General features: G+C 45.3%; 1 protein-coding gene across 1 annotated transcript in view; it reads right to left on the bottom strand.

Annotated features, from left to right (window-relative positions):
- Nucleotides 1-7,486: 7,486 nt before the first annotated feature.
- Nucleotides 7,487-27,169, bottom strand: part of LOC145878576 (leukocyte immunoglobulin-like receptor subfamily B member 3-like) — a 97,633-nt gene continuing 77,950 nt past the window's right edge. Inside the window, exons 4-6 of the mRNA XM_082973943.1 lie at nucleotides 7,941-8,252; nucleotides 7,749-7,837; nucleotides 7,487-7,621 (exon numbers count right to left, since the gene is read on the bottom strand). Coding sequence (XP_082830069.1) covers nucleotides 7,487-7,621; nucleotides 7,749-7,837; nucleotides 7,941-8,252 — 536 coding nt within the window. The remainder of the gene's footprint in view (nucleotides 7,622-7,748; nucleotides 7,838-7,940; nucleotides 8,253-27,169) is intronic.

The raw sequence follows: 27,169 nt of genomic DNA, 5'->3' as shown, positions 1-27,169 counted from the left end.
TTCTGTGTGTTATTATATTATAATTAACTCTATGATTTGATATTTGATAGAGCAGTCTGACTGAGCAGTGGTAGGCAGCAGCAGGCTCGTGAGCATTCATTCAAACAGCACTTTCCTGCATTTGCCAGCAGCTCTTCGCTGTGCTTCAAGCATTGTGCTGTTTATGACTTCAAGCCCATCAACTCCTGAGATTAGGCTGGCACATATTGCACTTTTACTTTCTTCTCCAACACTTTGTTTTTGCATTATTTAAACCAAATTGAACATGTTTCATTATTTATTTGAGACTAAATGGATTTGATTGATGTATTATATTAAGTTAAAATAAAAGTGTTCATTCAGTATTGTTGTAATTGTCATTATTACAAATATATATAAAAATCGGCCGATTAATCGGTATTGGCTTTTTTTGATCCTCCAATAATCGGTATTGGTGTTGAAAAATCATAATCGGTCGACCTCTAGTCATTATTCAGTCTGAGAGCAGTGAACATGTGGCTGTGACTGTCCTGTCAATGCCTGTCATCACTGTTTGATATCTTTTACTGCAGATAAAAACTGAGTCAACCTGAAGTGTGGGTGTCCGTGTGCCTTTCTTCTGGGGGGCTGTGTGAAGTTGGTTACACCAGGTGCCTGTACTACAGAAACACTGCTAATCCAACCATAGTGCTAGGTGTCTGTACTATATAAACACTGCTAATCCAAAAATAGTGCTAGGTGCCTGTACTATATAAACACTGCTAATCCAACAATAGTGCTAGGTGCCTGTACTACAGAAACACTGCTAATCCAACAATAGTGCTAGGTGCCTGTACTATATAAACACTGCTAATCCAACAATAGTGCTGGTGCCTGTACTACAGAAACACTGTTAATCCAACAATAGTGCTAGGAGCCTGTACTACAGAAACACTGCTAATCCAACACTAGTGCTTGGTGCCTGTACTATATAAACACTGCTAATCCAACAATAGTGCTGGTGCCTGTACTATAGAAACACTGCTAATCCAACAATAGTGCTAGGTTCCTGTACTATATAAACACTGCTAATCCAACAATAGTGCTAGGTGCCTGTACTATATAAACACTGCTAATCCAACAATAGTGCTAGGTGCCTGTACTAACCTTTAATTCAAGGGGAACTACTCGCAAAAATCAACATTTTAGATTTTTCCCAAACCTCAAACGTGGTCTCCTGATGTGGTTTAAGCATTGTTATGAACATACAATTGTATTGTTTTTCTGTTTAAAAAAAGTCAGACTTTGAGAACAAAAACCTGAAGAAAAAAAGAGAAATTTTGAAACCTGCGAATTTCTGACTGTTTCTCTGTTTCAATAATAGTTATTCTATTATCCTACTGAACAGTACAGCTTGGGTTGGTCTACTATTATCCTACTGAACAGTACAGCTTGGGTTGGTCTACTATTATCCTACTGAACAGTACAGCTTGGGTTGGTCTACTATTATCCTACTGACCAGTACAGCTTGGTTTGGTCTACTATTATCCTACTGAACAGTACAGCTTGGGTTGGTCTACTATTATCCTACTGAACAGTACAGCTTGGGTTGGTCTACTATTATCCTACTGAACAGTACAGCTTGGGTTGGTCTACTATTATCCTACTGAACAGTACAGCTTGGGTTGGTCTACTATTATCCTACTGAACAGTACAGCTTGGGTTGGTCTACTATTATCCTACTGAACAGTACAGCTTGGGTTGGTCTACTATTATCCTACTGAACAGTACAGCTTGGGTTGGTCTACTATTATCCTGCTGAACAGTACAGCTTGGGTTGGTCTACTATTATCCTACTGAACAGTACAGCTTGGGTTGGTCTACTATTATCCTACTGAACAGTACAGCTTGGGTTGGTCTACTATTATCCTACTGAACAGTAGAGCTTGGGTTGGTCTAGTATTATCCTACTGAACAGAACAGCTTGGGTTGGTCTACTATTATCCTACTCAACAGTACAGCTTGGGTTGGTCTACTATTATCCTACTGAACAGTACAGCTTGGGTTGGTCTACTATTATCCTACTGAACAGTACAACTTGGGTTGGTCTACTATTATCCTACTGAACAGAACATCTTGGGTTGGTCTACTATTATCCTACTCAACAGTACAGCTTGGGTTGGTCTACTATTATCCTACTGAACAGTACAGCTTGGGTTGGTCTACTATTATCCTACTCAACAGTACAGCTTGGGTTGGTCTACTATTATCCTACTGACCAGTACAGCTTGGGTTGGTCTACTATTATCCTACTGAACAGTACAGCTTGGGTTGGTCTACTATTATCCTACTGAACAGTACAGCTTGGGTTGGTCTACTATTATCCTACTGACCAGTACAGCTTGGGTTGGTCTACTATTATCCTACTGACCAGTACAGCTTGGGTTGGTCTACTATTATCCTACTGAACAGTACAGCTTGGGTTGGTCTACTATTATCCTACTGACCAGTACAGCTTGGGTTGGTCTACTATTATCCTACTGAACAGTACAGCTTGGGTTGGTCTACTATTATCCTACTGAACAGTACAGCTTGGGTTGGCCTGACTGTGAAAGACCAATATGGGATTCATCATTTTAGGTCATTCAGAGTGTATGTCACTGTTTCACATGCTTTTCACACAGCCTTTCCTTCACTGGGCCGTTTGGAAAATGTTTTGCTAAATTAGAGTACTGTATACCCACTTCTCCAGGCACCACTACACCTACTGGCCTACACAACAGCTTTCAACATACCAGTATTTCGTTTGGAAACTTTCAAAAGAAATGCTGGAATAAATAATACAATATTAAAATACGTCTTATCCATTTATTTGTTTCAAAAGTGGTTGCACTGCTGTGAAAAACAGTTGTACTGAACTACAGCGCTAAAATAATCTATATTCTCAAAGTTGATCTTGTCTTTGCAGGGGGACTCTTATTTAGAAGAAAATAATCTGATGTTGTGCTGCCAGCATATTATCCTGCTGCTAGCAGAACTGTAATATAGGCTTTTAACCTCAAATATTTGTACGTGTGCTGCGAGATACAAACTGCAGAGATCTCTATAGAGAGCGAGATCAATAAGAGGTTCTTTCCACAAGGGGGCGACAAACGCCAGTTAATATTCCAGAATAGAGCACCACAGAATGTATAGGCACCCTTTGACAATGGTCAATTTGGGTGTGTCCCAAAAGTCTTTCCTGCTTCCCGAAGTGTACACTCATTCACTACTCCCCATGAAGTGTAAAAACATTGGATTGCTGTAGGCATAGGTTATAGCATGAGTTTCCATTCTAATCAATTCCTGTCAAATCCTATCCATGAGTGGAAGTGAACAAGTGCACACTTTTGGAGGAAGGACAACAATACATCATAGTCTATGTGGAGGATAAATAACTACACACCAGGACAACAATACATCATAGTCTATGGAGGAAAAATAACTACACACCAGGACAACAATACATAATAGTCTATGGAGGATAAATAACTACACACCAGGACAACAATACATCACAGTCTATGGAGGATAAATAACTACACACCAGGACAACAATACATCATAGTCTATGGAGGATAAATAACTACACACCAGGACAACAATACATCATAGTCTATGGAGGATAAATAACTACACACCAGGACAACAATACATCATAGTCTATGTGGAGGATAAATAACTACACACCAGGACAACAATACATCATAGTCTATGTGGAGGATAAATAACTACACACCAGGACAACAATACATCATAGTCTATGGAGGATAAATAACTACACACCAGGACAACAATACATCATAGTCTATGGAGGATAAATAACTACATTGATGTCTTCTCTCTTTCTGTTTGTTTGTAGTTTCTCACTGTTTGAATTAGCAGGTGTTATTATTAGCCCCTCATCTGTGTGTGAGAGAGAGACAGAAAGACAGACAGACAGAGCAAGAGACACAGAGAGAGAGAGACAGACAGACAGACAGAAGAGTCCCCTAAGCAAGCTGGACCTAGGGCTCTGTTCACAAACACAAACAGACCCCACCGAGCCCCAGGACAGAAAACATATTAGACCAAATCAAATCATGAGAAAACAAAAAGAATTAACAAAAAAACAGAGCAATCTAGAATGTTATTTAGCCCTAAACAGAGACTACACAATACATCATAGTCTATAGTGGCAGAATACCTGACCACTGTGACTGACCAAAACTTAAGGAAAGCTTTGACTACGTACAGACTCAGTGAGCATAGCCTTGCTATTGAGAAAGGCCGCCATAGGCAGACCTCAAATCAAATCAAAGTGTATTAGTTATGAGCCCCTAATTAACAATGCAGTTTAAAAAAATATGGATAAGAATAAGAAATGAAAGTAACAAGTAATTAAAGAGCAGCAGTAAAATAACAATAGTAACACTATATACAGGTGGTACCTGACTCTCAAGAGAAGACAGGCTATGTGCACACAGCCCACAAACTGAGGTGGAAACTGAGATGCACTTCCTAACCTCCTGCCAAGTGTATGACCAGTTAATTCATACTGTATGTTGTAGTCTGTCTAAGAGGGGAATCACACCAAGACTGACAGCCTGTAATTTTATTAAAAGCATTCAGTTGATTACACGTCAGTTTAGAGAGAAACATCATAACAATAATCTACATCGTAATCAATAATCAATATCATAACATTTATAATCAATAACATCATTATCTATATACTACTAACAACATAACAATAATCTACACCATAAACCAATATCATAACATTTATAATCAATTAAATTATTATCTCTAGACTACTAACAACATCATAACAATAATCTACATCATAATCAATATCATAACATTTATAATCAATTAAATTATTATCTCTAGACTACTAACAACATCATAACAATAATCTACATCATAATCAATATCATAACATTTATAATCAATTAAATTATTATCTCTAGACTACTAACAACATCATAACAATAATCTACATCATAATCAATATCATTACATTTATAATCAATTAAATTATTATCTCTAGACTACTAACAACATCATAACAATAATCTACATCATAATCAATATCATAACATTTATAATCAATAACATCATGAGGTGAACAACAACAACAACAAACCAAAATGACTTGAGAAAAAGATGACCCCTTTATTAAAAATTGTTTCAAAATACAAAGAATGAACAGATGATTATAATAATATATGGACTAATAATGGAAACACTTCAAGATAAAGAATCTAAGAGACACTAAATAAGATGAAGAATCTAAGAGACACTAAATAAGATAAAGAATCTAAGAGACACTAAATAAGATAAAGAATCTAAGAGACACTAAATAAGATAAAGAATCTAAGACACTAAATAAGATAAAGAATCTAAGACACTAAATAAGATAAAGAATCTAAGAGACACTAAATAAGATAAAGAATCTAAGACACTAAATAAGATAAAGAATCTAAGAGACACTAAATAAGATAAAGAATCTAAGAGACACTAAATAAGATAACGAATCTAAGACACTAAATAAGATAAAGAATCTAAGAGACACTAAATAAGATAAAGAATCTAAGAGACACTAAATAAGATAAAGAATCTAAGAGACACTAAATAAGATAAAGAATCTAAGAGACACTAAATAAGATAAAGAATCTAAGAGACACTAAATAAGATAAAGAATCTAAGACACTAAATAAGATAAAGAATCTAAGACACTAAATAAGATAAAGAATCTAAGAGACACTAAATAAGATAAAGAATCTAAGACACTAAATAAGATAAATAATCTAAGAGACACTAAATAAGATAAAGAATCAAAGAGACACTAAATAAGATAAAGAATCTAAGAGACACTAAATAAGATAAAGAATCTAAGAGACACTAAATAAGATAAAGAATCTAAGAGACACTAAATAAGATAAAGAATCTAAGAGACACTAAATAAGATAAAGAATCTAAGAGACACTAAATAAGATAAAGAATCTAAGAGACACTAAATAAGATAAAGAATCTAAGAGACACTAAATAAGATAAAGAATCTAAGAGACACTAAATAAGATAAAGAATCTAAGAGACACTAAATAAGATAAAGAATCTAAGAGACACTAAATAAGATAAAGAATCTAAGAGACACTAAATAAGATAAAGAATCTAAGAGACACTAAGTAAGATAAAGAATCTAAGAGACACTAAATAAGATAAAGAATCTAAGACACTAAATAAGATAAAGAATCTAAGAGAACACTAAATAAGATAAAGAATCTAAGAGACACTAAATAAGATAAAGAATCTAAGAGACACTAAATAAGATAAAGAATTTAAGAGACACTAAATAAGATAAAGAATCTAAGAGACACTAAATAAAATAAAGAATCTAAGAGACACTAAATAAGATAAAGAATCTAAGAGACACTAAATAAGATAAAGAATCTAAGAGACACTAAATAAGATAAAGAATCTAAGAGACACTAAATAAGATAAAGAATCTAAGAGACACTAAATAAGATAAAGAATCTAAGAGACACTAAATAAGATGAAGAATCTAAGAGACATTAAATAAGATAAAGAATCTAAGAGACACTAAATAAGATAAAGAATCTAAGAGACATTAAATAAGATAAAGAATCTAAGAGACACTAAATAAGATAAAGAATCTAAGAGACACTAAATAAGATAAAGAATCTAAGAGACACTAAATAAGATAAAGAATCTAAGAGACACTAAATAAGATAAAGAATCTAAGAGACATTAAATAAGATAAAGAATCTAAGAGACACTAAATAAGATAAAGACATTAAGAGACACTAAATAAGAATCTAAGACAAAAGCAAAAATCAACACATTCTGGAACACAAAACAGATGTAATTGAGCAACTCTCTTAAAATAATCAAAACCCCATGTTACCCAAAACCCCATGTTACTCAGAACCCCATGTTACCCAGAACCCCATGTTACCCAGAACCCCATGTTACCCCAAACACCATGTTACCCCAAACCCCATGTTACCCACAACCCCATGTTACCCAGAACCCCATGTTACCCCAAAACCCCATGTTACCCAAAACCCCATGTTACCAAAACCCCATGTTACCCCAAACCCCATGTTACCCAGAACCCCATGTTACCCAGAACCCCATGTTACCCAGAACCCCTTGTTACCCAAAACCCCATGTTACCCAAAACCCCATGTTACCAAAACCCCATGTTACCCAGAACCCCATGTTACCCAGAACCCCATGTTACCCAGAACCCCATGTTTCTCTGGTGGTAAAAAACTAACTCAAATGAATAATGGTGGTTGCAGTCACTCCTTTTAGATTTCTTCCAAGGTTCTAGAAAGAGCAACTAATTCTGAACTTGTTATTAAAATTACAACCACTTCAGGTTTGTCTCCACATTTTAAACACCAGTCCACTGCTGACCATCCATTTAAAACACAAAACTGACCTAAGATCAGCATGTAGGGTCAGCTTCATTCTACTCCTACTCCGTCCCCTGGGCTGCTCTCTCCTCTCCCGGTCCAGCTTCAGCTCCGGAGCTCAGAGAGACCATCTCCATGGCATTGACATAAAGATCCATGCTGCTCACCCTGTTCACTCTCTTCTGCCTCCTGGTGGGCTAGGGAGACACAGCACCAACAGTCAGACATTTACTCTCTAGTATCTCCATTCTCTCTCCCTCCCTCTCCCCCTCACCCTCTCCCTCTAATTTAAATGACTTGTAACGTCTGAGTAAATGTCTTTACCTTGTAGTACAGGTAGGAGGTGGTGATGGCTGTCAGTAGGATCAGCAGCACTACAACGTGTCTGATGATGAAGGCTGGCAGAGGAGAGGCTGCAAACAGAAACACCTTTGATGAGGGGACTGATCATCATCACATAGATCTGCGGGAAATCTGTCAATGACAAAGTTATAAGTCTGGTCCATGTTCAGTTACCTGTGATGGTGAGGGAGAGGAGCTCACTCTCAGAGGAGAAGTTATGAGAGAAAACATAATTGTCATAAACACATCTGTAGTTCCCTTGGTGGGAGTCATCTGCAGCAGGGAAGAGGAAGGCAGCAGAGTGATTGACAGCTGGCTGGGTCTGGGTTCTGTTGGAGCCGGTGAACGTGAGGAGGAAGGAGCCTCCTGGGTACTGTGGCTGAGTGGAGCAGGTGATGGTGAAGTTGTAGCCCCTGAACACCTCGGGCCCCTGGTGGCCCCTGGAGACCCCTCCCATTGAGTCAGTCAGGGAGATATCAGGCTGAACTGTAACAATAAAAGAGAACAAGAGAAACCTCTTCAACTAGTTTCCTATAGATATGACAATAACATCAGCATGTAACAGTGCTAGCCACCCTCCCTCACAGGGCAACATGAGTAGTGGGCCTACAGTCACTGAGACAACATATGTTGATATCAGGCTTAAGAAGGACATCTGGAACAAGAGGAGAGAAAAAGAAAACGTAGCTCCTCAACTACTTTCCTCATTTAGATATGACAATAACATGACATGTGACAGTGGTAGTGAGTAGAGACGTTCACTGAGATAACACTCAAAAACAAAAGCATTCTGGGATACTTAAGTTGTATTTGATTCCTACTTGACTGAGTGATCGATTTAGTAAAGCAGACTGACAAGCTAAACAGTCATCATGAGAGGTGCAGAGGAAGTTGTATGAATGAAGCAGATCACTGTGAGTCCAGAAAGGAGATATAATACATGGACTAAAGTATGTGGAACTCAGCAGTGAGTTTTGCAACAGAGGATTATTTTTACGCTCTACGTGGTTCAACACTCGGCGGCCCGTTCTGTGAGCTTGTTTGACCTACCACTTTACGGCTGAGCCGTTGTTCCTCCTAGACTTGCCACTGAGATCTTCAGTAAGGACATTTTACTGCTGATGTTTGACTACGGAGGTTGCATGGCTATCTGCTCGATTTTATACACCTGCCAGCAACAGGTGTGTTGAAATAGCCGAATCCACAAATGTCCACATATTTTTGGCCATATAGTGTATCTTGTTATTACCTGAGCAGATCACTGTGAATCCAGGAAGGAGATCATAACTTCTCCAACACTCCCTCAGTGTCACGTCCTGACCAGCAGATGGAGCTGGTGTAGTAGTTTGGGGGTCAGGACGTGGCAGTCTGGTGTGTGTCTTGTGACTCCTGATCAGGAACAGCTGGGAATCGTTGTTCCTGATTGGGAGTCACATATGTAGGAGTTGTTTGTCACTGGGGTTTGTGGGTAATTGTTTCTTGTTTAGTGTGTTTGCACCTGACAGGACTGTTGGCTGTCAGTTTCCTTGTTTTGTTTGTTTGTTATAGTGGTCTTTCTAATTAAATTGAAAGATGAATACTAACTCCGCTGCATTTTGGTCCATTCCTGAAGACAGCCCTTACAGAATTACCCACCAAACAAGGACCAAGCAGCGGAAGAGGAAGGAGCAGCGACAGGAGAGAAAAAGGGAGGAATGGACATGGGAGGACGTCCTGGACGGCAAGGGAGTCTACACCTGGGAAGAGATCCTGGCCGGAAGGGATCGCCTCCCATGGGAACAGGTGGAGGCACTCAGGAGAGTGGAGGCAGCTGGACAGAGGAACCATCGGGAAAGTTACGCTGGAACACGGTTGGCTAGGAAACCCGAGAGGCAACCCCAAGATTTTTTTGGGGGGGGGCACACGGGTAGCTTGGCCAGGGAAGAGCCGTAAGCCAGCTACCCGTGACTACAGGGAGGTGCGTACGAGGTGGAGGGCGCCATGTTACGCTGAGGTGCGCACCATCTCGCCTATACGGACGCACAGCCCAGTTCGCCCAGTACCAGCGCCCCGCAGGTGCCAGGGCAAGGGGAGCATCGAGCCGGAAGGGGTGATGCCAACCCTGCACTCAAGACCGCCAGTGCGCCCTTTCGGTCCGGTGTTTCCCGCCAGACGCACTAGCATGGAGGTGCGTGTCTCCGGGCTGGCACGTCCTATACCAGCCCCGCGCATCAGGAGTCTAGTGTGTCAACCCAGCCTCGCCAGTCAACAGTCATCAGAGCTGCCCGCCAGTCAACAGTCGTCATCAGAGCTGCCCGCCAGTCAACAGTCGTCATCAGAGCTGCCCGCCAGTCAACAGTCGTCATCAGAGCTGCCCGCCAGTCAACAGTCGTCATCAGAGCTGCCCGCCAGTCAACAGTCGTCATCAGAGCTGCCCGCCAGTCAACAGTCGTCATCAGAGCTGCCCGCCAGTCAACAGTCGTCATCAGAGCTGCCCGCCAGTCAACAGTCGTCATCAGAGCTGCCCGCCAGTCAACAGTCGTCATCAGAGCTGCCCGCCAGTCAACAGTCGTCATCAGAGCTGCCCGCCAGTCAAAAGTCGTCATCAGAGCTGCCCGCCAGTCAACAGTCGTCATCAGAGCTGCCCGCCAGTCAACAGTCGTCATCAGAGCTGCCCGCCAGTCAACAGTCGTCATCAGAGCTGCCCGCCAGTCAACAGTCGTCATCAGAGCTGCCCGCCAGTCAACAGTCGTCATCAGAGCTGCCCGCCAGTCAACAGTCGTCATCAGAGCTGCCCGCCAGTCAACAGTCGTCAGAGCTGCCCGCCAGTCAACAGTCGTCAGAGCTGCCCGCCAGTCAACAGTCGCCAGAGCTGCCCGCCAGTCAACAGTCGCCAGAGAGGTCAGACTGCGCTGAACTGCCGGAGTGGCCAGACTGCGCTGAACTGCCGGAGTGGCCAGACTGCGCTGAACTGCCGGAGTGGCCAGACTGCGCTGAACTGCCGGAGTGGCCAGACTGCGCTGAACTGCCGGAGTGGCCAGACTGCCCTGAACTGCCGGAGTGGCCAGACTGCCCTGAACTGCCGGAGTGGCCAGACTGCCCTGAACTGCCGGAGTGGCCAGACTGCCCTGAACTGCCGGAGTGGCCAGACTGCCCTGAACTGCCGGAGTGGCCAGACTGCCCTGAACTGCCGGAGTGGCCAGACTGCCCTGAACTGCCGGAGTGGCCAGACTGCCCCGAACTGCCGGAGTGGCCAGACTGCCCCGAACTGCCGGAGTGGCCAGACTGCCCCGAACTGCCGGAGTGGCCAGACTGCCCCGAACTGCCGGAGTGGCCAGACTGCCCCGAACTGCCGGAGTGGCCAGACTGCCCCGAACTGCCGGAGTGGCCAGACTGCCCCGAACTGCCGGAGTGGCCAGACTGCCCCGAACTGCCGGAGTGGCCAGACTGCCCCGAACTGCCGGAGTGGCCAGACTGCCCCGAGCTGCCGGACTGCCCAGACTGCCCCGAGCTGCCGGACTGCCCAGACTGCCCCGAGCTGCCGGACTGCCCAGACTGCCCCGAGCTGCCGGACTGCCCAGACTGCCCCGAGCTGCCGGACTGCCCAGACTGCCCCGAGCTGCCGGACTGCCCCGAGCTGCCAGACTGCCCAGACTGTCCCGAGCTGCCAGACTGCCCAGACTGTCCCGAGCTGCCAGACTGCCCAGACTGTCCCGAGCTGCCAGACTGCCCAGACTGTCCCGAGCTGCCAGACTGCCCAGACTGTCCCGAGCTGCCAGACTGCCCAGACTGTCCCGAGCTGCCAGACTGCCCAGACTGCCCCGAGCTGCCAGACTGCCCAGACTGCCCCGAGCTGCCAGACTGCCCAGACTGCCCCGAGCTGCCAGACTGCCCAGACTGTCCCGAGCTGCCAGACTGCCCAGACTGTCCCGAGCTGCCAGACTGCCCAGACTGTCCCGAGCTGCCAGACTGCCCAGACTGTCCCGAGCTGCCAGACTGCCCAGACTGTCCCGAGCTGCCAGACTGCCCAGACTGTCCCGAGCTGCCAGACTGCCCAGACTGCCCCGAGCTGCCTGGAACGGCCAGAGCCTGAGCCGCCTCCAGGATAGGTGGGTTGGGGAGGGAGGGTGTAGCACAGTGCCGTCGTTGACGGCAGCCACCCTCCCTTCCCTCCCTTATTGTTTAGGGTTACTGTTTAAGGGTTTTGTTGGGGATTTTGTTTGTTGGTGGTTTTTTGTTGTTGTGGTTAGGTGCATTCTGGGGTCTGCACCTTGAGGGGGGGGGGTACTGTCACGTCCTGACCAGCAGATGGAGCTGGTGTAGTAGTTTGGGGGTCAGGACGTGGCAGTCTGGTGTGTGTCTTGTGACTCCTGATCAGGAACAGCTGGGAATCATTGTTCCTGATTGGGAGTCACTTAAGTAGGAGTTGTTTGTCACTGGGGTTTGTGGGTAATTGTTTCTTGTTTAGTGTGTTTGCACCTGACAGGACTGTTGGCTGTCAGTTTCCTTGTTTTGTTTGTTTGTTTGTTATAGTGTTCTTTCTAATTAAATTGAAAGATGAATACTAACTCCGCTGCATTTTGGTCCATTCCTGAAGACAGCCCTTACACTCAGTGAAGACTCAGATCCAGAACAGGAAACTAAAAACCCTCTAGTGTTTCCAGGTAGTACTGAAACAGTGGAGCCACAACCCAGCTGTCTACACACTACTGCAGCTATAGACATCACGCCAGAGGAAGATCCCACAGTCCTCCACTCTCCCTGGTCGTACCGCTCCACTCCACCAGCACAGCGACTGTCTCCTCCCACCAGCCTCACATCATCAGGCTCTGAGAAAAGAAAAGAGAGAGACAGTAATCTTACTATTTTCTCACTAAAACACACCTATATTGTCTCTCATATTCTTCACTCCAGGTGAGAAACAATGTTGATTGAGTGACAAACTGTTTCTTACCTGAGCAGGTGAGTCCAACAGCATTACCAGGTAGACAGGTGTTGTTTTCTCTGTCTGAGGTGTCACAGTCCAGGAGAAGGGACTCATTGCCTTTACACTGGAACTCTTTATCCCAGGTCTGACCCTCACCTTCTCCATAGAGCCCCCCCTGTAGAGCTGCAGGAGCCCCACAGCCAAGCGCCCCACAGACTACCTCTGCATCCTGCCGGTCAAAGTCAGCTTCACACACTGAGGCCCAGGACTGATTGGACTTCACCTCCACTCTCCCAGAGCAGAGACCAGCTCCATCCACAAGCCGCACAGACTCTGGAGAAAAAGACTTGGTTGAACATTGTCAGAACAGAAATTACTGTTATTGCATAAAATGGTTGTTTTATGCAAGAGAATAGACCCTGGTTTCTTCTTTACAGCGGATACTATCTTTCATTAATTAATGCAGTAATGAATGGTTGTTATACGTTGTGAATAAAGTAATATCCTGACTGGTGATTGGTCTCTTCTCATTACTGATTAGAATTTACACCACAACATTCAATCAGTTTTGTTAATCACACTGTCAAGGACTAAACACAAATATGTTGGATAAAAGATTGTAGTTTGCTATGTTTGATACTGTAAGAGGTAGAAATGCGTTCTTAGTCACTCAGGATAGGGTTGGGAATAATGCAGGCAGGAGACAGGAATAAGTTCACTTCACTTTATAGAAAATAAACAGCTGGACATCCATCAGGCAGCTTCACTTCAGTACCATCTGAACTACAATGATCTGCCCATGAACATCTCCCATAAACCAATAGGACAAACACAAATATAATGTTTAAATACATCTGACATCTCTCCCTCTATTTAAATGAAATAAAAACACAAACATGATACATGGTAATATTGTATAATGTATAAATAAATCTCTCAATATGACCAGTCTCTTAAATGAACAGGTCACATGATGATAATATCTACCATCACAGTAACCAGGTCCTCCTCTGATGCCACACTGTCTAATAGAAGACTCATCTCCAATACATCTACTAGATAGTCTGACTCCTCTTCTTCCATCTTCAACCAGAGGTCCTCTAGATTCAGCTACAGGATTCCCACAGTCCAGCTCTCTACACACAACCTTAGTCACTATTATCATGTCCCACCACCTGGAACATAGACCAAACCACTCTCCTTCATTGAATACTTCCACTGTTCCAGAACAGGAAGTGGTCCCATTCACCAGTCTGACTGAGTATTTAGCTGTAAACAGCAGAGAGGAAAACACAGAGGTGAGGACAGATGATGACAGTGATTCTGTTATTCTAACAGCAGTAGTGCTTTGTGGTTGACAAGTATTAGTAGTTCCATAAAACACTACTTGTTATTGGGGTTTAGAATGGTTTGTATGGACACATGAATTTCTCCATGTGGGATAATAAAGTTGACTAATATTGAACTGCTATAATCACTGTAGATTTATACTCTACCCACCTGGTGGACTGACGCTTTGAGCCTGGAGATCTGAGGAGAAAGAGAGAGACAGAGGAGAAAGAGAGAGAAAGAGACAGAGAGATAGAGAGAAACAAAGGAGAAAGGGAGGAGTCAGAGGAAGAGAGAGACAGAGGTTAAATGAACATCAACATGACCTTTCATGATGTGATGACAGGTTTATCATGAAGTTTCACATGTGTTTGGTTACATAGTGCCCAATGTTCTTCTTAGTGATAAAACAGAAAACATTAAGAATGTTTACTAATCAGACCCACGTATCTAATAAATATACTATAATATACAATATTCATATGCTTTTAGTACTCACACATGAATCATATCATGTATGCAGGTCATGTGTTGTTTTGAGCATGTTTTGAAAATCCCCCCTCTACCCTTCTCAACCTCGCCCTCCTCTTCCTCCTCTCCTCACCCCTCCCCCCTTCTCCTCTTCTCCCCTTCTCCTCTTCTCCCCCTTTCCCTCTCCCCCTCTTATCCCCCTCTCTTCACCCCCTCTTCTCCTATTCTCCCCTTCTCTTCTCTCCTCTCCCTTTCCTCTTCTCTTCTCCCCTCCCCCCTCTCCTCTCCCCTCCTCTCCCCCCTCTTCACTTCTCTCCCTCTCCTCTCCCTGCCCCTCTTGTAAGGGGTGCGTAACTGGTAGCAGGGAAGTCAGACGCAGGAGAGCAGAACTAGGTAATAACCGGAGCAGGTTAATAGCAAAAACCAACGGCATAAAGAATTACAAACATGGGTACAAAACCTGTCGCGCACCAGTAACCATGTGCACAAGCACTTACAACAAACAATTCCACACAAAGACATGGGGGGAACAGAGGGTTAAATACACAACCCTTAATGAGGGAAATGAGAACCAGGTGTGTAGGAAAACAAGACAAAACAAATGGAAAATGAAAAGTGGATCGACAATGGCTAGAAGACCGGTGACGCCGACCGCCGCCTGAACAAGGAGAGGAACTTCGGTGGAAGTCATGACAGTACCCCCCCCCCCCCCCTTGACGTGCGGCTCCAGCAGTGCGTCGAAACCGGCCTCGAGGACGACCCGGAGGGCGAGGTGCAGGGCGATCCGGACGGAGACGGTGGAACTCCCGCAGCATTGAAGGGTCGAACACGTCCTCCACCGGAACCCAGCACCTCTCCTCCGGACCGTACCCCTCCCAGTCCACGAGGTACTGAAGGCCCCTCGCCCGACGCCTCAAATCCAGGATGGATCGAACGGAGTACGCCGGGGCCCCCTCGATGTCCAGAGGGGGCGGAGGAACCCCCCGCACCTCAGACTCCTGGAGCGGGCCAGCCACCACCGGCCTGAGGAGAGACACATGGAACGAGGGGTTAATACGGTAATCGGGGGGAAGCTGCAACCTGTAACTCACCTCGTTCAGTCTCCTCAGGACTTTAAATGGCCCCTCAAACCGCGGACCCAGCTTCCGGCAGGGCAGGCGGGGGAGCAGGTTTCGGGTTGAGAGCCAGCCTCACTGCGGTGACGGTCTGCCCTGGCTTTCTGGCACAGCACGGCGCGCTGAAGGTGAACATGAGCGGCATCCCATGTCTCCTCCGCGTGCCGGAACCAGTCGTCTACCACAGGAGTATCGGTCTGACTCTGATGCCAAGGAGACAGAACCGTCTTATACCCCAGTATGCACTGGAAGGGGGAGAGGTTAGTGGAGGAGTGGCGGAGCGAGTTCTGGGCAATCTCTGCCCAGGGCACAAACGTCGCCCACTCCCCCGGCCGGTTCTGGCAATAAGACCTCAGAAACCTACCCACATCCTGGTTAACTCTCTCCACCTGCCCGTTACTCTCGGGGTGAAAACCCGAGGTAAGGCTGATCGAGACCCCCAGACGTTCCATGAACGCCCTCCAGACCCTTGAAGTGAACTGGGGACCCTGATCAGACACTATATCCTTAGGCACCCCGTAGTGCCAAAAGACGTGCGTAAACAAGGCCTCCGCAGTCTGTAGGGCCGTAGGGAGACCGGGCAGAGGAAGTGGACGGCAGGACTTAGAGAAACGATCCACAACAACCAGGATCGTGGTGTTTCCCTGTGAATGGGGGAGATCGGTCAGGAAATCGATCGACAGGTGCGACCATGGCCGTTGTGGAACTGGTAAGGGGTGTAGCTTACTTCTGGGCAGGTGCCTAGGAGCCTTACACTGAGTGCACACCGAGCAAGAGGAAACATAAACCCTCATGTCCTTGGCCAAAGTGGGCCACCAGTACTTCCCACTCAGACAGCGCACCGTCCGACCGTTGCCTGGATGACCAGAGGAAGGTGACGTGTGGGCCCAATAGATCAGCCGATCACAGACAGCAGACGGAACGTACAGACGCCCAGCGGGACACTGGAGGGGAGCGGGCTCTGCATGTAACGCCTGCTCAATGTCCGCGTCCAGCTCCCACACTACCGGTGCCACCAGGGGGGAGGCCGGGAGTATGGGGGTGGGATCCATGGGCCGCTCCTCTGTGTCATACAGCCGGGACAGTGCATCTGCCTTCACGTTCTGGGAACCTGGTCTGTATGAAAGTGTGAAAACAAAACGGGTAAAAAAACATGGCCCACCTTGCCTGGCGAGGGTTCAGTGTACTCGCTGCCCAGATGTACTCCAGATTGCGGTGGTCAGTCCAGATGAGAAAAGGGTGTTTAGCCCCCTCAAGCCAATGTCTCCATGCCTTCAGAGCCTTGACGACAGCCAACAGCTCCCGGTCCCCCATGTCATAGTTTTGCTCCGCCGGTCTGAGCTTCTTCGAGAAGAAGGCACAGGGGCGGAGCTTCGGTGGCATACCCAAGCGCTGAGAGAGCACGGCTCCTATCCCAGCCTCGGACGCGTCCACCTCCACTATGAACGCCAAAGAGGGATCCGGATGGGCCAGCACGGGAGCCGAGGTAAACAGAGCCCTCAGGTGACCAAAAGCCCTGTCCGCCTCAGCCGACCACTGCAAAAGTACCGGTCCCCCCTTCAGCAGTGAGGTAATGGGAGCCGCTACCTGACCAAAACCCCGGATAAACCTCCGGTAGTAATTGACAAACCCTAGAAACCACTGCACCTCCTTTACCGTGGTGGGATTCGGCCAATTACGCACGGCTGAAAGGCGGTCACTCTCCATCTCCACCCCTGAGGTGGAAATGCGGTACCCTAGGAAGGAGACAGACTGTTGGAAGAACAGGCATTTCTCAGCCTTGACGTACAGGTCATGCTCCAACCGTCGACCAAGCACCCTGCGCACCAGGGACACATGCTCGGCGCGTGTAGCGGAGTATATCAGAATGTCATCAATATACACCACTACACCCTGCCTGTGCAGGTCCCTGAAAATCTCGTCTACAAAGGCTTGGAAGACTGATGGAGCGTTCATCAACCCGTACGGCATGACGAGGTACTCATAATGCCCTGAGGTTGTACTGAACGCCATCTTCCACTCGTCTCCCTCCCTGATACGCACCAGGTTGTAAGCACTCCTGAGATCTAGTTTGGTGAAGAAGCGCGCCCCGTGCATTGACTCAATCGCCATGGCGATAAGAGGTAGCGGGTAACTGTACCTCACCGTAATCTGATTTAGGCCTCGGTAGTCAGTACACAGGCGCAGACCTCCCTCCTTCTTCTTCACAAAAAAGAAACTCGAGGAGGCGGGTGAAGTGGAGGACCGAATGTACCCCTGACGCAGGGATTCGGAGACATATGTTTCCATAGCCGCCGTCTCCGCCTGTGACAGGGGATACACGTGACTCCTGGGAAGTGCAGCATCTACCAGGAGATTTATCGCACAATCCCCCCGTCGATGGGGTGGTTATTGAGTCGCCTTCTTTTTGGAGAATGCGAGAGCCAAAATCGGCATATTCGGGGGGGATGCGCACGGTGGAGACCTGGTCTGGACTTTCCACCATAGTAGCACCAACGGAAACCCCTAAACACCTCCCTGAGCACTCTCGCGACCACCCCGTGAGAGCCCTCTGTTGCCATGAAATGGTGGGGTCATGACGAGCTAACCAGGGAAGGCCTAGTACCATGGGAAGCACAGGAGAATCAATGAGGAAGAGACTGATTCTCTCTTCGTGACCCACCCCCCCCCCCCCCCCTGCGTCACCATGCCCAGGGGGATGGTAGCTTCCCTAATTAACCTGGACCCTAATGGTCGACTGTCCAGAGCGTGAACTGGGAAAGGCCTAACCACTGGAACAATAGGGATCCCTAACCTATGGGCGAATGCTCTGTCGATAAAATTCCCAGCCGCGCCTGAATCGACGAGCACCTTATGCTGGGAATGCGGGGGAAACTCAGGAAAGTAAACATGCACAAACAGGTGTACAACAGAGGGCTCTGGTTGAGAGTGGTGCATGCTCACCTGGAGCGACGCCAGAGTGCCCTGCCTGCTGCCTCAACCCCTAGAGGAACCAACCCGGCACCGACCAGCAGTGTGACCTCTGCGGCCACAGATGGCACACGTGAAAGCCCCTCCTCCGGCCTCCCTGAGCACAGCACCTCCCAGCTCCATAGGCACCGGAGCGGTGGTGCTGGGAGAGGGAATCGACAGAGCCCTCTCTGGACGTCCACGGGTGACCAGCAGGTTATCCAACCGAATGGACAGGTCCACCAGCTGGTTGAAGGTGAGGGTGGTATCCCGGCAGGCCAACTCCGACGGACATCCTCGCACAGGCTGCAACGGTAGTGGTCGATAAGGGCCCTGTCGTTCCATCCCGCTCCTGAGGCCAGGGTCCGAAAGTCCAGGGCGAACTCCTGGGCGCTCCTCTTCCCCTGCCTCGGGTGGAAAAGACGTTCACCCGCTGCTCTACCCTCGGGCAGGTGGTCGAAGACTGCCCGGAAGTGGCGGGTGAACTCCGTGAAGTCGTCCGGGTAAACGGTGCCCAGGTATAGGTCCAGCTGTAGCAGGAAACCCTGGCACCGTGCCCGCTGTCCCATCATACTCCCCGGGAAGGGCGAGACGCATCCCACTGGGACCGGGTACAGGAGGGACGAGTAGTGGGAACCCCTGTTGTGCTGGTGGAGGCGCTGGAGGGACTCCCTGTCTCTCCCAGCGGTCCATGGTCTGGACAACGCGGTCCATCGCAACGCCAAGATGTTGTAGCGTCGCCGCATGTTCTCTGACGCGCTCCTCGACTCCTATAACCAGGGTACCTGCTCCTGCTGACTCCATGGTGAGGTGTGGAATTCTGTAAGGGGTGCGTAACTAGTGGCAGGGAAGTCAGACGCAGGAGAGCAGAACTAGGTAATAGCCGGAGCAGTTTAATAGCAAAAACCAATGGCATAAAGAATAACAAATACCTTATTATTATCTATCCTGATGTCTAGTCACTTTACCCTGCCTTCATGTACATATCTACTTCAAATACCTAATTATTATCTATCCTGATGTTGTAACGGTCGTCGTTCAAGGTAGACCAAGGCGCAGCGTGAGTTCATCATCTTTTATTTTAAAGGTGAACCAGCAAAAAAAACAATAAACAGCACAATGAACGAAAAAAATCATCAATCTACACACAATACCCCATAATGACAAAGCAAAAAAAGGTATTTAGAATTTGTTGCTAATTTATTAAAAATAAAAAACAGAAATACCTTATTTACATAAGTATCTTAACTTACCAGAACCAATTAACCAATTTGTTTTACAGAAAACCACAGAACCACTACTGTAATATAGTCCTACACTCTTAACATAGCAGCACCACATTTGGTTTTCATCAACCTCAGACTTATATAGCAGTGTTCCAAGAACCTCCACCAGGGGAACTGTAGAATCCTCAAACGGTCCACCACCTTCTCCCAAACTGCCTTCTCATACAAACCAATAAAGACATGGAATGGCCTCACCTCAACATGGATCTAGTCTAATCAGACATGTCTCACCTCAACATGGATCTAGTCCAATCAGACGTCTCACCTCAACATGGATCTAGTCCAATCAGACATGTCTCACCTCAACATGGATCTAGTTCAATCAGACGTCTCACCTCAACATGGATCTAGTCCAATCAGACGTGTCTCACCTCAACATGGATCTAGTCCAATCAGACGTGTCTCACCTCAACATGGATCTAGTCCAATCAGATGTGTCTCACCTCAACATGGATCTAGTCCAATCAGACGTGACTCACCTCAACATGGATCTAGTCCAATCAGACGTGACTAACCTCAACATGGATCTAGTCCAATCAGACGTGACTAACCTCAACATGGATCTAGTCCAATCAGACGTGTCTCACCTCAACATGGATCTAGTCCAATCAGACGTGTCTCACCTCAACATGGATCTAGTCCAATCAGACGTGTCTCACCTCAACATGGATCTATTCCAATCAGACGTGTCTCACCTCAACATGGATCTAGTCCAATCAGACGTGTCTCACCTCAACATGGATCTAGTCCAATCAGACGTGACTAACCTCAACATGGATCTAGTCCAATCAGACGTGACTAACCTCAACATGGATCTAGTCCAATCAGACGTGTCTCACCTCAACATGGATCTAGTCCAATCAGACGTGTCTCACCTCAACATGGATCTAGTCCAATCAGACGTGTCTCACGTCAACATGGATCTATTCCAATCAGACGTGTCTCACCTCAACATGGATCTAGTCCAATCAGACGTGTCTCACCTCAACATGGATCTAGTCCAATCAGACGGGTCTCACCTCAACATGGATCTAGTCCAATCAGACGTGTTCACACTGATATTGATCTAATTGGCAACAGTGACCTTTTTAATGCAACAGAATAAACAGTAAAAACACATTACATTTCAATAGGTGTAATAACTTATCTCTGTACACTATTCTGATTAGATACTATTTAATGCTGAGTTTGGACACAGGTTTTTATAGGAACACTAAGGCACCTGGACCACATATTGAGATGTGCCTTTTGTTAAGTAAATCAGTTGTTACATAAGGTGACAGTTGTAGGGCTACTTCTCTGGGCAAGGTGGGACGTGACCGTCCCACACTATTCAACAGCCAGTGAAATAGCATGGTGGGAAATACAAAACAGCAAAAATATAATAATTTCAATTTCTCAAACATACGACTATTTTACACCATTTTAAAGATACACTTCTACTTAATGTAACCACATTGTCCGATTTCAAAAAGGCTTTACAGCGAAAGAAAAACATTAGATTATGTTAGGAGAGTACATAGACAAAAATAACCACAGCCATTTTCCAAGCAAGGATATATGTCACAAAAACCCAAAACACAGCTAAATGAAGCACTAACCTTTGACGATCTTCATCAGATGACACTCCTAGGACATCATGTTACACAATACATGTATGTTTTGTTCGATAAAGTTCATATTATATCCAAAAACAGCATTTTACATTGGCGCGTGATGTTCAGAAAATGTATTCCCACCAAAAACTTCCGGTGAATGACCACATCAATTTACAAAAATACTCATCATAAACGTTGACAAAATACATAAATTATTTTAAGAATTATAGATACAGTACTCCTTGATGCAACCGCTGTGTCAGATTTTAAAATAGCTTTTCGGCGAAAGCACATTTTTCTATATTCTGAGTACATAGCTCGCCATCAAAGCAAGCTATACAGACACCTGCCAAGTTCTGGGGTCACCTAAACTCAGAATTAGTATTATAAATATTCTCTTACCTTTGCTGATCTTCGTCAGAATGCACTCCCAGGAATGCTAATTCCACAAGAAATGTTGTTTTTGTTAAAAATAATCCATATTTATGTCCAAATACCTCCGTTTTGTTCGTGCGTTCAGGTCACTATCCAAAGGCATAATGCGCGAGCGCAAGTCGAGACACGAAAAGTCAAAATGTTCCATTACCGTTAGTAGAAGCATGTCAAACGTTGTTTACAATCAATCTTTATGGTATTTTTAATGTAAAAATGCGATAATATTCCAACCGGACAATATTCATTCCAGGAGAAAAAGAAGGAGGGGTGCGCTATCGGGCTCGCGCATCACCAAGTCCTTGGTCCTCAGGCAGTCCATTCATTGACTGAGCTCCTATTTTCTGCCCAGTAACAGGAGAAGGATGAAACACATTTCTAAAGGCTGTTGACAGCCAATGGAAGCCTTAGGAAGTGCAACGTGACCCCACAGACACTGTAGTTTCGAAAGGGATTCAAAAGAATACCTACAATTCTCAGATCTCCCACTTCCTGGTTGTATTTTTCTCCGGTTTTTGTCTGCCATATGAGTTCTGTTATACTCACAGACATCATTCAAACAGTTTTAGAAACTTCACAGTGTTTTCAATCCAAATCTACTAATAATATGCATATTCTAGTTTCTGGGCCAGAGTAGTAACCAGTTTAATTTGGGTACGTTTTTCATCCGGCCGTGAAAATACTGCCCCCTACATTTTAAGAAGTTTTAACAAAGTAGTTGAATTGTCAAAGACCGAAGCCTGAGGTCACCCAAAGAAAAGTGATCCAGAACTTTCTCTGGTAAAGAATTACAAATCTACCACTTTCATATGAACCCCTGGATACACAGCAGAACATCTACATTGAATCCATCCACCAAACATCCTGATTTGTTTTAATGAACACTTTTTATGACACTAAAATAACCTTCAACTACAGTATATATGAAGGGATTATTGTAATTGTTACATTATATAGGCTACAGTAAGTTATATTTAAAACATTTATGGAAGTATATATGGAGATAGTTTAGTTCCACAAATAAGGGGTTAAATACGTGTAGAAGAAAAATGCGTTTCCTGATCTTTCTTATATCTCTCAGATAAAAAAAGTAATCTCTCAAAAAATATAAAAACCCCAAGACTATTTGGCCCTAAACAGACATTACACAGTGGCAGACTACATACAGTAGAAAGACTATATACAGTAGAGAGACTATATACAGTAGAGAGACTATTTACAGTAGAGAGACTATATACAGTAGAGAGGCTATATACAGTAGAGAGACTATATACAGTAGAAAGGTTATATACAGTAGAGAGGTTATATACAGTAGAGAGGCTATATACAGTAGAGAGACTATTTACAGTAGAGAGACTATATACAGTAGAGAGGTTATATACAGTAGAGAGACTATATACAGTAGAAAGGTTATATACAGTAGAGAGGCTATATACAGTAGAAAGGTTATATACAGTAGAGAGACTATATACAGTAGAGAGGCTATATACAGTAGAGAGACTATATACAGGCAGACAGAGTTCAGTGTGTCAAATCTGAGGGCCTGGTTTCCGGACCTCTGGCAGTCTCTAAGGGGGTACCACAGGGTTCAATTCTCGTGCCGACTATTTTCTCTGTATATATCAACGATGTTGCTCTTGCTGCTGGTGATTCTCTGATCCACCTCTACGCAGACAACACCATTCTGTATACTTCTGGCCCGTCTTTGGACACTGTGCTAACAAACCTCTAAACGAGCTTCAACTCCATACAACACTCCTTTCGTGGCCTCCAACTGCTCTTAAACACTAGTAAAACTAAATGCATGCTCCTCAACTGATTGCTACCTGCACCCGCCCGCCCACCTAGCATCACTACTCTGGACAGTTCTGACTTAGAATATGTGGACAACTGCAAATACCTAGGAGTCTGGCTAGACTGTAAACTCTCCTTCCAGACTCATATTAAACATCTCCAATCCAAAATCAAATCTAGAATCAGCATTTTATTTCGCAACAAAGCCTCCTTCACTCACGCCGCCAAACTTACCCTCGTAAAACTGACTATCCTACCGATCCTCGACTTAGGCGATGCCATCTACAAAATTGCTTCCAATACTCTACTTAGCAAATTGGATGCAGTCTATCACAGTGCTACCGTTTTGTTACTAAAGCCCCTTATACCACCCACCACTGCGACCTGTATGCTCTAGTCGGCTGGCCCTCGCTACATACTCGTCGCCAGACCCACTGGCTCCAGGTCATCTATAAGATTATGCTAGGTAAAGCTCCGCCTTATCTCAGCTCACTGGTCACCATAGCAACACCCACCTGTAGATTGGGCTCCAGCAGGTATATCTCACTGATCATCCCCAAAGCCAACACCTGCTTTGGCCGCCTTTCCTTCCAGTTCTCTGCTGCCAGTGACTGGAACGAATTGCAAAAATCGCTGAAGTTCCCTCACTAACTTTAAACATCAGCTATCTGAGCAGCTAACCGATCACTGCAGCTGTACATAGTCCATCTGTAAACAGCCCATCCAATCTACCTACCTCATCCTCATATTGTTTTTATTTACTTTGCTGCTCTTTCGCACACCAGTATCACTACTTACACACCATCATCTGCTCATCTATCACTCCAGCGTTAATCTGCTAAATTGTAATTACTTCGCTACTATGGCCTATTTATTGCCTTACCTCCTCATGCCATTTGCACACACTGTATCTAGACTTTCTTTTTTTCTATTGTGTTATTGACTGTACGCTTGTTTATTCCATGTGTAACTCTGTGTTGTTGTTTCTGTGGCACTGCTTTGCTTTATCTTGGCCAGGTCTCAGTTGTAAATGAGAACTTGTTCTCAACTAGCCTACCTGGTTAAATAAAGGTTAAATAAAAACATAGAAAACACACACATACACCTGGTTAAATAAATGTGGGGGGGATCTAATTTAATACATTTGCTTTCATCTGTTTTTTAAAATAATTTAAATCAGAGGTCGGGGTCAAGCTGAGACGGACCAAGAGTGGAAGAGTGGAAAAGGTGACTGGTTATGATGACATCACTGGTGAGAAGTCATTTATGAAAAGATATTGAGTTGACTTTATGTTAGTCTGTCAGCCCTATCTCTGTTGACATCTCCATCTCTCTCCACCTCCCCTCCTACTCTGTCCCATAGCCACATTATGTAGTTTGGGGGTGTAGAATTACAGCTAAACCTAGGGTATGGCTAAATGGGGTGTGTAGAAATACAGTTAAACCTAGGGTATGGCTAAATGGGGTGTGTAGAAATACAGCTAAACCTAGGGTATGGTTAAACGGGGTGTGTAGAAATACAGCTAAACCTAGGGTATGGTTAAATGGGGTGTGTTGGAATACAGATAATCCTAGGGTATGGCTAAATGGGGTGTGTATAAATACAGCTAAACCTAGGGTATGGCTAAATGGGGTGTGTATAAATACCCCCACCAATTGAAGCTCATTTACTGTACTTAAAACTCTAAAATACTATTTGGAGAACTGCCCCCAGACATGAATTATCAGTGCAATATTAGGTTTATATTAGGTTTAAAGGTCTGTGGAATGGAGTGTACCATGTACAACTCAACCTCATCATACATAGACTACATTGACTCATTTAGTCTACTGGTGGAACAGCACTCTCACTCTCAACTGCGTTTATTTTCAGCAATCTTAACATGTGTAAATATTTGTATGAACATAACAAGATTCAACAACTGAGACATAAACTGAACAAGTTACACAGACATGTGACTAACAGAAATTGAATAATGTGTCCCTGAACTAAGGGGGGGGGGTAAAAATCAAAAGTAACAGTGAGTATCTGGTGTGGCCACCAGCTGCATTAAGTACTGTAGTGCATCTCCACCTCATGGACTACACCAGATTTGCCAGTTCTTGCTGTGAGATGTTACCCCACTCTTCCACCAAGGCACCTGCATGTTCCCGGACATTTCTGGGGAGAATGGCACTAGCCCTCACCCTCTGATCCAACAGGTCCCAGACGTGCTCAATGGGATTGAGATCTGGGCTCTTCGCTGGCCATGGTAGAACACTGACAATCCTGTCTTGCAGGAAATCACGCACAGAAAGAGCAGTATGGCTGGTGGCATTGTCATGCTGGAGGGTCATGTCATGATGAGCCTGCAGGAAGGGTACCACATGAGGGAGGAGGATGTCTTCCCTGTAATGCACAGTGTTGAGATTGCCAGCAATGACAACAAACTCAGTCCGATGATGCTGTGACACACCGCTCCAGACCATGACGGACCCTACACCTCCAAATCGATCCCGCTCCAGAGTACAGGCCTCAGTGTAACACTCATTCCTTTGACTATAAACGTGAATCCGACCATCAGCCCTGGTGAGACAAAACAGCAACTCGTCAGTGAAGAGCACTTTTTGCCAGTCCTGTCTGGTCCAGCGACGGTGGGTTTGTGCCCATAGGCGACGTTGTTGCCGGTGATGTCTGGTGAGGACCCGCCTTACAACAGGCCTACAAGCCCTCAGTCCAGCCTCTCTCAGCCTATTGCAGACAGTCTGAGCACTGATGGAGGGATTGTGCGTTCCTGGTGTAACTCGGGCAGTTGTTGTTGCCATCCTGTACCTGTCCCGCAGGTGTGATGTTCGGATGTACCGATCCTGTGCAGGTGTTGTTACACGTGGTCTACCACGGCGAGGACGATCAGCTGTCCGTTCTGTCTCCCTGTAGCTCTGTCTTAGGCATCTCACAGTACGGATATTGCAATTTATTGCCCTGGCCACATCTGCAGTCCTCATGCCTCTTTGCAGCATGCTTAAGGCACGTTCACTCAGATGAGCTGGGACCCTGGGCATCTTTCTTTAGTTTTTCAGAGTCAGTAGAAAAGCCTCTTTAGTGTCCTAAGTTTTCATAAATGTGACCTTAATTGCCTACCGTCTGTAAGCTGTTAGTGTCTTAAAACCTGTTGAGGACAGAAGTTCCGCTAGCGGAACGCCTCGCCAATATCCAATGGAAGAACGTGGCGCGAAATACAAAAACCTCAAAAATGCAATAATTTCAATTTTTCAAACATACGACTATTTTATACCATTTTAAAGATAAGACTCTCGTTAATCTAACCACATTGTCCGATTTCAAAAAGGCTTTACAGCAAAAGCAAAACATTAGGTTATGTTAGGAGAGTACATAGCCACAAATAATCACACAGCCATTTTCCAAGCAAGCATATCTGTCACAAAAACCCAAAACACAGCTAAATGAAGCACTAACCTTTGATGGTCTTCATCAGATGACACTCCTAGGACATTATGTTATACAATACATGCATGTTTTGTT

This window comes from Salmo salar, chromosome 04, assembly GCF_965601325.2.
Source record: "Salmo salar chromosome 04, fSalSal1, whole genome shotgun sequence".
Classification (NCBI taxonomy): Eukaryota; Metazoa; Chordata; class Actinopteri; order Salmoniformes; family Salmonidae; genus Salmo; species Salmo salar.
Note: the sequence above shows the minus strand (reverse complement) of the source record. Positions and strands in the feature narration are given on the sequence as shown.